Raw genomic sequence first — 13,845 nt, 5'->3', positions numbered from 1 at the left:
CAAACAAAAACAACAAAACAAAAAACCTGTATGCTTGATCTGGAAGCTCCCATGCACACAGTCTGTATCAAAAGGAGTTATACACTCTCCCTGTGAGTGAAGTGCCTGTATAAATTATGCTTTTGCATGAGGGAGTTCAGTGATTCTTCGAATCAGTAATCTCTCTACGGATCCAAGTTGAAATCTGAAGAACACCACAGCCCCTCAAACTTACAAACACATCTGATCATGATACCTGTTTCTTAGGTACATGCTGGCATGCTTTCCTCAAGCATCCTTTTCTAAGGGATGTCTAATTTTATTGCTGTAGCACATATATTCTATAACTAAGGCTCATCCCCAGTCTGTGGGCTCTCTGAGTCTGTAGGTGGAAGGTAGAACCTACCGCCAGTGTTACGGAAAGCTCCTTTGCTTTTGTTTCAGTATTTAATGTCATCAGATGAAAAAAGTCCTAAGAACTTCCTCAATCTATTTCAAATATACAGAGTTCACTGGAGCTCTCCTTCGCTACACAATTCTCCAGTAACCACAGCACTGTTCCAAGTTCAGCCTGGAGCTAGAGAGCTGCTGAAGATGGGCTGTCTGCCCCTGGGGGTTGGCAGCTGGATTTATCTGTTAAGGAAAAGATCAGCCTAGATACAGTGAGCACCGAGGTTCTGCTTCAAGGCTGTTCCCTCTGCACTCACTTGTTTAACTTTAAATTATCAAAAGAATTCTGCCCAATATCAAAGTGGTTATTCTGGACAGTAATTAAAGTTTCTGTGTTGTGGAAAATGTAATCCCTTTGTTTGCTTGGCTGGATATGGATATGTCATCCTTGGGGTGATTGAACCTTTTGGATGGAGTGCTGAGCTAGGTGTAAGGAGCTAAACTTAATTTTGTTAAAAGCACCTAACTCAAAGGAACTGTGAAGCCAGGCATAAACAGATGTGAGTCACCAAATATAGAAAGCCTGGTCCTGACTACAGTGGGGCACTGTGAGATGATAGGGTATTCACAGAAAGATGCAATTTACGGGTCACAGTGTAATAGTAACCTTTCACTGTAAATTGAAAATTAACCTTGGCATATTAGATCATTACAGAGTCATTGTCTTGGGTAGGAAGAGACACTGCGGTCAGGTGCCAGGCTCTCCTCTAGATGGGATTGTTAACATCTACATTCTTTCTTTGATGCTGTCATTTGGAGCAGGTTGCTGATGCTCTTGGTTACAGCCAGATCACTGGCGGGTGTCCTTCATTGTGTTCTCAAACCTGGGGGCTTAGAGTAAGAGTTCTGATTCTAGCTTTACCGTAGCGCACCGTTGAGCGTGGCGTGTGCCATCTTAACCAGCAAACACCATAAATGCTGAGAGGGTTGGCTGCACGTTGCTGTTGCTATGCTGCAGAGTACCTCAATGTCTGGGCCTAGAAAGCCATTTGACTTTCACAGTCACGCGGGTCCACTTGCAGTCTTCTGATGCTTACACCCCTGCCCTCACTAAAGGTACCAGGGCACAAAGGTGCAGTGACTTGGCAGCATTGTCAGAGCCATCCTTAGAAGATAAGTCTTTAGCTGATTCCTCACAAACAGGAAATCACAAAGCAAATTTCTAGATTCAGTTTCTCATAGAACTTGACAAGCACTGAACATTCTGTTACTGTTTGTATGATTTATCTTCTAGGACAAGGGCACAGAGATCTTACTAAGACTAGAAAAATGTACAGAAGTTGTAAATTACTGGTCCTATGCTAATTTACAAAAGATAAAAACTATCAGTTGCATGTAGAGAGGGAAAAGGAGGATTCAAATCAATGAGGCGAATTTCTGTGTGTATCCAAAATAATATACTCTTAAAATTGAGATGGCTGGAGCACAGTGCCTCAGATGGGGCTGGCCAGGTCAGAGCAGTCAAAGGTCAGGGCTTGAGTTTGCTCTAGCTCGATGATCTGTCATATCTTCTATTTTAGTCTAGCTGAGTATGCTTTACAGTCTGGTCATTGGTTTCACTCAGTGTGTCATAGGCTAATAACTCTACTATGTAAACATTTTAAAAAAATCAAAACATTGTAAAGAAGTTAGTTATTTTCCCTGGTCATTAACTGCACATGATTTGTGCCTTAATCTTAAAAGTGCCTAAATCTGTATGTTTAACATCTAAAGCAACCCTCATAGTTGCACAGTTCACACTGTTAGAAAGTGTTATGGAAGACCGTGCAGACCCCAGGAGAGACCGCGTGAGGACTACAGTGTGGCTGAAGGCCAGTCGTCCATGTCTGTCACAGCCCACAGCCCACAGGGGAAGCATCCCATCTGCCTTCAGTAGGGGCTCTGGGCACTGCAGTGCTTCCCTGTGTGCCATCTGGGTTTAGGACTCAGTCAGTTCACATTGCAAAATAGTCTTTATGGTGCAGAATGGTCTGCAGTAAACAATATACATATATACATATATATATACAGTTTATATATTATATATAGTTTATATATTACATATATAAATATGTAATCGTTGACTTGTTAAAGCATGTGGTAGAGAATGAGTAAGTCATCACACTTACTTTCCCTGCATCAGTTGTGCTTCAGTGGGCTCTTTGCACACTAGTGCTCTGTGTGTTTCTTCCCGTGATTGTCCCTAAGAGGTTGCTCCTCACACAATCTGATCTCCTCAGGTGGCACTGGTACGATGGACAGAGAGTGTCGGCCTCACTCTGGTCAGCAGGGACCTTGCTTCCATGCAGCTGAAGACCCCCAGTGGCCAGGTCCTGACCTACTGCATTCTGCAGATGTTCCCCTTCACCTCCGAGAGCAAGCGGATGGGCATCATTGTCAGAGTATGTCATGGCTTACGGCTGCACTCACACACCATTTACCTAGTCATTTTCAAGGCTCTCTAAGTGAATACGGAAACCAGCTTCAGAAAACCTCAAAGTCAAATAGTTACTCAAATACTCTGTGCTTTATTATCTTCTTAAAAACAAACAAAAACCAGAGCTAATGTATGAGCTGAGAAGCTGTTGTGAGTCCAATGATAAAGTCACTCTCCTGGGAACACTGAAGCAGAGCAAGTAAAAGACAGTAGTAACTTTTTAATTAAAATTGTCTTGTCCTCAACAGAAATTGCATAGCATGATTCATATCCACAAAGTTACTAATACATACGTTTATTAAAGTTATCTTAGTCAGTACCCAAATTGTATTTTGGAATTCCATTTATTAAACAGTGAGTATTCTGTCTCACTTGAGAAACTAGAGAGAATTACTACTTATGCTAGGCCAGACTGTTTCAAGAATTACAGTGCTGCATCTCAGGTATTTGCCGACTTTGGCTCTCACTGCACTGCTGCTGTCTTAGAGCAGCTTCTACAAAGAAAGCCCATAGTACATTCTCTAGGACATGCTTCCTCCAGAGCATCTTTTTAGTCCAGTAGTTATTTACAAGAAGTATCTCAGCCCAGATGTCTGTCTATTTTTACCCTACTACAGGATGAATCCACAGCAGAAATCACATTCTATATGAAAGGTGCTGATGTCGCAATGTCCACCATTGTCCAGTACAATGATTGGCTAGAAGAGGAGGTAAGCAAGTTACTCTCAGAATGTCTGCATGGAGTTTAGTAAGCCAAGGACAGGAAAGCAGTTCCTTTCCCACACTGTACACTGCATTGTCACCGCTTCCCACTAAACTATTCTACATACTCGCAGTACCTTCCAGGTATATATAAAGAAAGGCTAAGAACCCTGGTTAGTTAGAAAACCTCTGTAAATAGAAATAAAATATAAAAAATAAAATAGAAATAATTGCTATTTTATATAATGTGTGAAATGTATAGATATATAAAAGTAGTATTGGCTATATAACAAATTATAGTTAATATTGCTAATTTGTTCTCTTAAAAAAAACAGAAAAAAGACACAGACATAAGCATTCCTATACTGTTATTCCTAAACAAATATAGATAGTCTCGTGAGGTTATACAAATAGTCACTGTTAAGGTTGTGCATTGATTGGTAATAGGGTTCTAACGTGAGACTAAGGTGGCTAGGACTGTGACCAGCTTTCTCCTTGTGTGCACATTACTGCAGACGCCTTGGCTCCTTGTTCTTGTTCTTGTTTCATGCAGACCTCAGAGATGGTCTGTCAGCACAGCAGCCACACCCGATATTCACGATGGTCTTAGCGATATGAATCAATATCTCCTTCAGGCCACTTTGATTTAATCAGAGACATGAATAAATTAAACTCCCTGAAGACCTAGTAAAATGCCATAAAAATTACTTTTGGTCATAATGACATGCAATTAATTGTAAAATACTTGTTTAATTTATTTAGCTTTATGAGGTCAAATCAATAAATGTCTTGCCACAGACAGACAATGTCAGATTGCTGTTCAGAAAGATAACTTCATTAAAACCCTATGCACATTACGTGCTCAACATTGTGTTTTCTTTCCAGAGATAAATCTTTTGCCTCTTTGCCACCAGTATGTTTGTTGTAATTCTGTTGTAGCCTCAAAAAGCTTTTCACTTTTATCAAGAGCAAAGCAAAACAGTGGTTTAGCAAAATTCCTGGGGGTGTCTACCAATATGCATATTGATTCAGGTTCTTTAAAGCCTGACCCCTCCCTGTAGTCTGACAGCGACCCCTTTGTTTGGAAGTCACAATGTTGTTTGCAAGTATAGGTGGCATGTGTGTCACTGGGAGATGCCACTGCAGCGGTTCAGATTTTGAAATGAGTCACCAGCTGCCTTCAGACAGGTTTACCTAGAACACAGCCAGCACTCTACCCCAAGTCTCTTTCTTTACCCTAGCCTCAGCTTTCCACTTTTCGTAGGGAAAACAGTATTTATCATATGATATTATGGCATGGTAAATAAGTTAGCATATTCTCATATACCTAATGAATGTATTTTCATTTCCCACTTATTATGTAAATAGGATAATGATGTATCTAAGGCTCCTCCTCCCTTGTCCAGTTTAGGCCTGAGCTACAAACCTGGTGCATAGGGTTGGTTACCCTCTGTGATCAACCCTGTGCATGTTTGTGGTGCTGTATTTCTGCCAGACACTGGTATATGACTTCATACCAGTGGACTAATGTTACAGAATCGCCCTGTCGAAGCAATTTCTGTGATGGAGCTGAAGCAGTCTGATGCTTTGCCCAGGAGCACAGACGGCTGTGGTTGTCAGGCACCCATTTTAGGTCTCTATCTAGTATCTCCTTCACCCCTCAGTGGCTCAGTTACAGTAGAGACCTATGGGTTGGGACACAGTTGTGGGGGTAATTTGAAGACACATTCTGCATGTTTCCTCTAACTTCCTAGGCTTTGCTGTAGTCTGTGGCCCTCGATGTTGCCCTGCTGCCTTGTAGCGACCCACAGGGAAGTGAGGACCAGACTGTGGCACAGCCTGGGGGTGCTCTTGAGGGGTCCCCGAGGCCTCAGTGCAGATGCTCCAGGAGCCACAAATAAGAGCCCTTTCCTTACAGTGTGGAAACATGGCACGAGAGGGCCTTCGTACCCTTGTGGTGGCGAAGAGGACTCTGACAGAAGAGCAGTACCAGGATTTTGAGGTGAGCTGCATCAGTCCTTGCCACTAAGTCTCTTCCTTCTTTATGAGAACTTTGTTTTTTCGATGAAGGCCAATCTTCCTGTGCAAGTACTTGGCCAGTGTTTCTGAAGTTTGGGGCATGGACTGTCTTAGTGATTGAGGGCCCTCTGATACTCCCTCCTCTTAATCTGGGGAAAATCTGTGTCCACGAAAGCCAGTAGCTCCAGTTCCTCGGCAGAGTCTGAGTGTACTGTTTGTGGAAACAGAGGTGCTGCAGACTTTGCAGCTGTATGGGTTATGGAATACTTGCACAAAAGACAGGTTTAGCTATCTAAGCTCCCCAAATCCTAAGTGGCCCAGAATCTGAAGCTCTTTTAACATGATGTCATTGCTCAGGATGTATCTGACTTGTGAGTACCCAGAGTTCATGTAGTAATACTTACTAAATACTCAGAGCATATATACAAAGCATCATCAGATGCTGACCCCAAGACCCGATGCACTCCACACAAAGTGTATGCTTACATGTTCACCTGTCTTCTGTGCCCTCGGAGCTGATACAGTACAACTATGTAAGTCAAACCATGAATGATGTACACACTTGTATACCTATGCCCTCTGTCCTCAGAGCCGATACAGTCAAGCCAAGTTGAGCATCCATGACCGGACTCTGAAAGTAGCTGCGGTTGTAGAAAGCCTGGAGAGAGAGATGGAGCTATTGTGCCTCACTGGAGTGGAGGACCAGCTGCAAGCTGATGTGAGGCCCACACTAGAGATGCTGCGGAATGCGGGAATCAAGGTACAGCATGCAGCCTCTGACTGCCGAAACTCTGTCTTACTGAATCAAACTAACACAATGCCCCTTCTCTCTGGCTCTCTTCCCATGTTCAAGACAGCATAGCCTTTTTGAAGCAGAGCTCTGATCTGTTCTTCCCCATGACACATATACTTCCTGAGAGTAGTCTAGGGTGGTCTGTCCACTCCTGGCAGGTACGCACGGCCTGTGGGTCAGCACTTGACTTGGTGATTGCTTCCTCACCTCTGTTCACTGTCACAGTCCTGCACAATCAGGACCTGTCATAAACCTTCCAGAAGCATCTCAGACACACCCCATAAGAAATCACCTAGTAAGCGTCTGTGGGCCCTGAGTACATTCAAGTACATCCTGCATTGCAAGTAGTTCTAGTTAGGGAGGAGTTGTGTGCAGGAGATGCCCAGTGCAGGCTTTGAGTGTCACTTGCTGCTGACTCATCACACACTGAATCAGCATCTGCTCTGGAGCTGGGGTAGACAGTTGTTAGGTAGGGTCATTCAGAAGCTACTATCTGCCCAGCTCTGCTATGCTTCTGAAGCAGTGTGTCCATTCCCAGAGTTCAAAGGAAGGGCCTATGGTGAGAAGCTACTCTTGCTCTTCTGCCCAGCCACAAGTGAAGCACTGTCTTTGCTGCAGGGATGCCCAAGGTGCAGAAGTGTTTTTGTCTCTGCATTCCTTGTCACCACCCATGAGTATGTGGCCACTACATAGTTCTCGGGTCCTCTCCTTCTCTCCCAGGCCCACCCCTTTCCCACACAGTGCCCAGCTTCCCAGCTGCTCCCTGTGCAAACTGGCAGTTGGAACACAGTGTCTGCAAGAGTCCAGCTGACTGGCATGCATGAATTGTGAGGGTCAGTCCCTTTCCCAGGGCAGCTGGTTTCTGGGATAGCACCTTCCCTGAAGACATTCTCCCTACCTGCTACACGGCAGCCCTCTTCCTCAGCCAGCTCTTTGTGGCTAAGTCGAGCACTTAGAGGGTAAATTTTACTTTTTTGGGGACTGTCTTCTTGGGTTTAGGGTTAGGGCCAGGGTTAGTAGCTAACAGAAAATGTATTTTGGCTCTACCTCAAGGATTTGAAACTAATTTTGAAGATGGTATGGGAAACATACCACTTGGCTTTGAAAGAAAAACACTCCAGCTAATTGAGGGAGATATAAAGGAAGGTCAGAGGCACTGTGGTACCTGGCTCTACCTTGATTGTCCACCTGGTTCTGAGCATTGTGAGCAGAGGCCTGGCAAGAAGTGTTACCAGCTCTAGTGGTAGCTTATGGCACACAGGGGTGGCACTCATGGCAGAGTGCACAGCTGGAAAGCACTTCATACGCAGCATGAACACTCAGTTCTGCCTGCAGCCAGAACACCAGAGAAGAAAGGTTAGTGAGAAACAGATGACCTGACTGTTTTAAATGACCCACAATCTGTTTTATGACTATACACGATAGATTATCAGTTTTAAAGTAGTAAACTTCCTTTGGTATAGAACTTTAGGTATTTGTAGTAATTCTGGGCCCATGACCTATCTCCATAGTTGCTCTCTAACTCTTCTCAGGCACCACCTGACTAGCTCCCACTCTGAAGCAGGGAGTGCAGTGATTATCAGCCACATCTCACTGTTACCTGAGCAACAGGGTTGCCCAGCAGTGGCAGTGCAGCCTGTGTTTACTGGTTTATCATAGGAATATTTTATCATTGGAGGTGTAGTAAAGCTAATGAAAGTATCCTGACTAAACCAGTGATTATACCACTAGAGTCATCAATACGCCACACAGGTGTTTCTGTTTCTTCTTTCCACAAATATATCTTTCTGCGTGATAAAGACTCTGAGAGACTCGATGATAAAACTGGTAATGCAAGGCTGTTTTGCTCCTTTGTATAAGTGCCCTGATTATTTTACTGCTTCATAGTCCTGGCCTTTTCAAACTTTTTGCCTGAGATGCTATTTTTTCATGGCTCTAAGTCAGTGGTTTTCAGCCTGTGGGTTGCAACCCCTTTGAGGATCATATATCAAATACGTACATTACAATTCGTAAGTATCAAAATTATAGTTATAAAGTAGCAATGAAATAAGTTTAAGTTTGAAGGGTCACTATAATATGAATAATTGTATAAAGGCGTCTCAGCATTAGGAAGGTTGAAAACCACCACCCTCAATAGAATTAAAAACCAAATATTTGCTGATAATAAATAATAAATTTCTTTTAAAATAACTCAGTCATATGATTTTACCATTCATTAAAGACAAAAAGGAAATTTACATACGAATGAGATCAGTGTCCTTATTTTAATATAATTAATTAAGTCTTGACTGATTATTTGATACAGCAGTATGTATAGAGTATCATCAACACAACTTTTTTATTTGTGAATGCCACTTTACAGTAAATACATTGTAAAGGGTCAAAGGTTTGTTCAGGATGATTTCGGAAATTGGGAATTCTGTTCCAAATCTAAGCCAAAATTGAACTTTTTTTTTTAATGAAACTCACATCAGCAGTTCAAATAGTTTTTAAAATAAAACGTTCTAACACAGTACAACACAAACACATGGAGGGGTGACAATCATGTAGTATTAGCATCTGTGTTCTCACAGTTACATCATGTTTCTGAAATAAGTCTGTACAGTGAGCTGCTGTACTTGATAACGTTCAGTAGTCTGGAACCACAGAAGCTGAGACAGGTGCTCATGGCTGTTGTATAGCATGGGGTGTGTACAGTTGTATAGTCAGAAGCAAGGCTGCAGGCCACCCCAGCCAATACTGCCAGAAGCGTTGCAGCTTCTTAATGCATTTGATTTTACGTTATTTTTTGGTCATTGCATGTTCAGAGGCCTCTTTGTTACCATCTTTTTTCTGTTACAACATCCCTCAAGAGTAGTTATTTATGTGACCACATAAGAAATCCCGACCCACAGTTTAAGCAGCCAGGGTCTGGATGTGTACCTTCACAGTGTGTGTATGTATGCAGTTCTAAAGTAGCAGTTTGACACCTTATTTGATAAAAGTACATTAGCCTACTGGAACGTCTCTTCCCAGCTGAGGAACTGTGTGGAAACACGGGTCTGTGTGGTCACTGCTTCCTCACGTCTTCAGGCTTCTGCGTTAGTTTCAGCTGTATGTCTGAAGATCACTTTCTGATTTATTCTCCCTAAATAAGTCAGTACAAAACACACAACCATAGTTGGCTTTTAGCCACGTTTAGGTACACAGTTGAGTTCATTTTCTGCAGCCATTGCTGTCACCATCTGCATAATTCTTCATTTTCCCAACCTGATCCTTCCCTGCTTAAGCTCCCACTCCTTGTCCTCATATATGTGAAATGACATAGTATTTGTCCTTTTGTGTCTAGCATAACATCATTGAGGATCCTGTCAGAATTTGTCTCCATTTTAAGGATCAGTAAAGTGACCACACATTTCATTTCTCCATTGACTCGGGGTACTTGTCTTGCTTCATCTTGTCCCTGTTGAGGAAATCCTGTAAATGTGGTGTGCAAACATCTGTGCACAGGGATACTTTAAAGAACTAGAAGTGCATTGCTGAAGTTCACAAGCTTCAATTATTTCATAGATTTGGATGCTAACAGGCGATAAACTGGAAACAGCTACTTGCATTGCCAAAAGCTCACACTTGGTGTCCAGAACACAAGACATTCATATTTTCAGACCAGTAAGTAGATTTCTAAATCACTTTGAATTGTTAAGTGATTGTTTGGGGGTTGAAGGGCTGAAGTTTATTTTGCTTTATGATTCCCCGACCCCCATACAAGGTTTCTCTGTGTAGTTCTGGCTGTCTTGGAATTCCCTCTGTAGACCAGGCTGGCCTTGAACTCAGAGATTCACCTGACTCTGCCTCCCAAGTACTGAGATTAAATAATGGTGTACACCACCACATGCAGCTAAATTACTGATTGTTTTATCTTACAATTAAAATTATATACAGTAACTACTGGATATCTTTTAAAAATCAATGTTGGAGATGTTTTCTTACTCTATGTTGAATGACTTTGAGATATATTTTGATGGTAAACAAGCTGCAAGTTGGAAAGCATTTTCTACTATACATGTCATCTTTTTGTTACTCCCTATTTTAAGTAGTCATACTAAATATTTTCTCAACTTATCAAGAATGTATGTTGCTTTTTAGCATACATTCCTCACCAGACTTACCACTGGTACAGAGGTTGCTCCTTTGAAACAAGGCTGGATACAAAGCAGAAGGCCCTCTAGCCCACTGCCATTTCAGATTAAAAGCTCTTCTGCAACTGCACAGAGAGTGGCAGAGGGACCTGAACTCATGTGCTTACTGTACACACGAGGAATGATGAGTCTAATTCACACAAAAAGTAGAAGTTCCTTGGGTCACGATTGATGGCAGACACCATGTGTTTCTAGCTGTCTGAGTAAAGTGCTTGCACCTACGGAATGTTATTTCAGTATCATTTACATGTAAATGTATTTTATTTTGAAACATCAGAATCGCAAATTATGCCCTGCAGACTACTATTTGCAATTAAATTATTAATGCTTCTGATAAAACTTTCGATCAATTTTTGTTGACTTTTCAGAGTTATGGCACCACAAATTAAAATTTTCACAATAAAACCTACCTACTTAAGGATGAGTCGGAGATTAATTTGGATCATGTGAAACTTTTAATTTATTTTACTCCTATATCATTTCTTTTATGCTCCATAAAATCTTCACAGAAAGCATGTGCAAAGCCAGTGCATTGATTCCTGGCATATCTGCACTCTAAAATTAGTATTTCATAATAACAGCACAATTTTACCCTTTAGACTGCTTGATTCTTTGTACATTAAGCAAAAAAAAAAAAAGATGGGATGAGTTGAAACTCATAGCAGAGATCACAAAAGCAACTTCATGGAATTCTTTTGTATTACTCCACTTATTATGAAGAAACATGTTTAAATGAAACCCCAATCTGTATAATTTTGTCTCTTACTTGGTGTGTGAGAAAGGGAAACTTCCTTGGGCCCTGGTGTTCTGATTTATAATTCTCTACAACTATGTATGTGATGTTATAAGCCAATGATTTTCAACACTGCTCCCAATACCTACCTACCCCAACACAAGTTTAATAAATCATCTTATAGAAAGTGCTAGAAAATCCATGGTCATTACATTCTTCTGAGAATGTAGAAAACAGTCCCTGTGAGGGATGTAAGTGCAGAATCTGTAAGGACCTTGTTACAGGACGTCTGTTCATAAATACAGTTTCTAAAGGATTCTACTGGGATTCCTGGAAAATGTCGTTTGTTACCTTCATTTTTAATTCATGATTTTTTTTCTCTCTCTCCAATGAAGGTAACCAATCGGGGAGAGGCCCATTTGGAGCTGAATGCATTTAGAAGGAAGCATGACTGTGCACTGGTTATATCTGGGGATTCTCTGGAGGTAAGCCTGTGTGTGTGTGTGTGTGTGTGTGTGTGTGTGTGTGTGTGTGTGTGTGTGTGATCTCCAGAGATCAGACTAGTCTATAACGGTGTATACCTTAATACTAAGATAGGACTGGTCAGTAATGTACCATATTCTTTGGCCATCTGTCACTTCAGACTGATCTCTGATTGTGTGTCTGCCTGTCTTTCCAGGCCAGTGAACCAGGGGTCTTGGCAGTCATGAGGGCTTTGTTTTATTGTCCCTGTGTAGAGTATAAGACTGTTGAACACTGTCCTGAGGATATGTGGTGGCCTTCCCTGACACATTTTCTGTCCCTTCCTGTTTAGAAACTGCTTAAGTGCATCAGTTCAAGACCCTGTCTTGGTTCTAGGTTCCATATTCATTGTTTATAGCATTAGCCTCCAGTTGTCAAGACATTTACCCACAATATGTATTCCCCAAGTTGCATGAATCCTGGAGAATTGGAGAAGAATTTTTTGGCTCCTGACAGAGGGTACACCTTTCACCCACCACAAATCTGGCAATTAGGTCTCTGGTCTCTCTTCTATTGGTAGCCTTTGGGGCCGCTCTTCCAGTACCTGTTCTTTATGATAAAATCCTAGAGTTCCTGGAGAAAGACTCTGTGCCTGTTAGACAGGGCCATGAGATTTTAGACTTTGGGTTTCTCAAGCAACACAGAGAACTAAGAACTGGAACTGTCACCTTGGAATGGCCTCGAGTATCTGGTATCATGGGTCAAACCAAGATCTTCATCAGCTGCATGCATGCCTGGGAAGCACTGAGGCCAAATGTAGGTGGGGTTTGTTGTACACTGCTTCCAGAGGAGTACAGACATCTTTTGGTCCTGTCAGACTGGCAGAACGTCCTGTAGCCACTGACCCTATCCTCTATTGGAGCTGTTCTCCACCCACAATGCAGTACCTTACTGTGCTAACTGCCCCAGGACAGGTTATGCTGTAACGTTTGGAGGGCATAGTCCCAGATGAGACCCAAAGAATTCGAGTCTGTTTACTTGAAGGCTGAGGCTTTCCGACAATCCTGCTACTTCTGCTTGAGCCCAGGGTTGTGTGCTGACAGTAGAGTCACCAGCACTGTCTTCCAGGTCTGCCTGAGGTACTACGAGCATGAACTTGTGGAGCTGGCCTGCCAGTGCCCTGCTGTGGTCTGCTGCCGCTGTTCACCTACCCAGAAGGCCCACATCGTGACCCTGTTACGCCAGCACACCAGGAAGCGCACCTGTGCCATCGGTGAGCCCACCAGCTTCAGCTCCAACGTGGGTGGGTGGTGGGGTGGTGTTCCACCTTCCTGTCAACAGTGAAATGTGAAAATGGCCAACTCTTCGACATCTATAGGCAAATTGTGTTATGTCTCTAAAATTGATTTCATCTGTGTTACAGGAAATTCTTAATAGTCCCTCACAGTCGTATAAAGCACAAAACAGAACGATGTTTTCTTTACCCTCCACCTCTTGTACCTCAGGTGATGGAGGGAATGATGTGAGCATGATCCAGGCAGCTGACTGTGGGATTGGGATCGAAGGGAAGGTAGGCCTGTGTTTGTCTCACACACTGGTGTCTGTCCTCACTGCCCCGCCATGGACGCTAGCAGCCTTCAGCAGCCTTCCTAGCTGCGTGTGCATCTCTTCAGGAACTCTGTCAGGTCCTCTGTGCTTATGACCCAGGTCCTGTGTCACTAATTACCCGGCCTGTCTGTCTTGGGCCTTCCCTAACACCTTAGCTCCTCTTCCCTGCTTACGTGCTTCCTTCTCTGTGGGCTGTCCCTTTCTCCTGCCAACTAAGCCACCGCTGATGTTTGTGTCTGTGTCTGTGTCAACTTTGATTGTTCCTGTGTAGTCACACAAGCATAAACACACACAGCAAGACCTAGAAAACTTGTACAACTTGACTTGGATTTTTCCTTGGCTGCTCTGTTCTACAATCCTCAATAGCCTTGAAAAATCAGAGGTAGATTGTTTTTTCAGATTATGGTTTAGAGAATTGTCTTGAAATAGCTGGGACCATGTGATAGGGTAAGATGTCCCCATAACCAGTGCTAACCCCTCCCATCTTATTTTTTGTGTTGCTAAT

At 42.7% G+C, this 13,845-nt stretch overlaps 1 protein-coding gene across 2 annotated transcripts in view; it reads left to right on the top strand.

The window, feature by feature from the left end:
- The window catches only part of ATP9B (ATPase phospholipid transporting 9B (putative)), a 177,470-nt gene that overhangs the window by 148,131 nt on the left and 15,494 nt on the right, over window positions 1–13,845 (top strand). For both annotated transcript variants that reach the window (XM_080919981.1, XM_080919982.1), the window contains exons 16-23: window positions 2,649–2,810; window positions 3,463–3,555; window positions 5,466–5,549; window positions 6,156–6,326; window positions 9,909–10,007; window positions 11,666–11,755; window positions 12,861–13,005; window positions 13,238–13,302. In XM_080919981.1, coding sequence (XP_080776107.1) covers window positions 2,649–2,810; window positions 3,463–3,555; window positions 5,466–5,549; window positions 6,156–6,326; window positions 9,909–10,007; window positions 11,666–11,755; window positions 12,861–13,005; window positions 13,238–13,302 — 909 coding nt within the window. The remainder of the gene's footprint in view (window positions 1–2,648; window positions 2,811–3,462; window positions 3,556–5,465; window positions 5,550–6,155; window positions 6,327–9,908; window positions 10,008–11,665; window positions 11,756–12,860; window positions 13,006–13,237; window positions 13,303–13,845) is intronic.

The sequence above is a fragment of the Micromys minutus genome (genome assembly GCF_963924665.1).
Source record: "Micromys minutus genome assembly, chromosome: 8".
Lineage (NCBI taxonomy): Eukaryota > Metazoa > Chordata > Mammalia > Rodentia > Muridae > Micromys > Micromys minutus.
The sequence above is the reverse complement of the archived record's forward strand: the minus strand, read 5'-3'. Positions and strand labels throughout refer to the sequence as shown.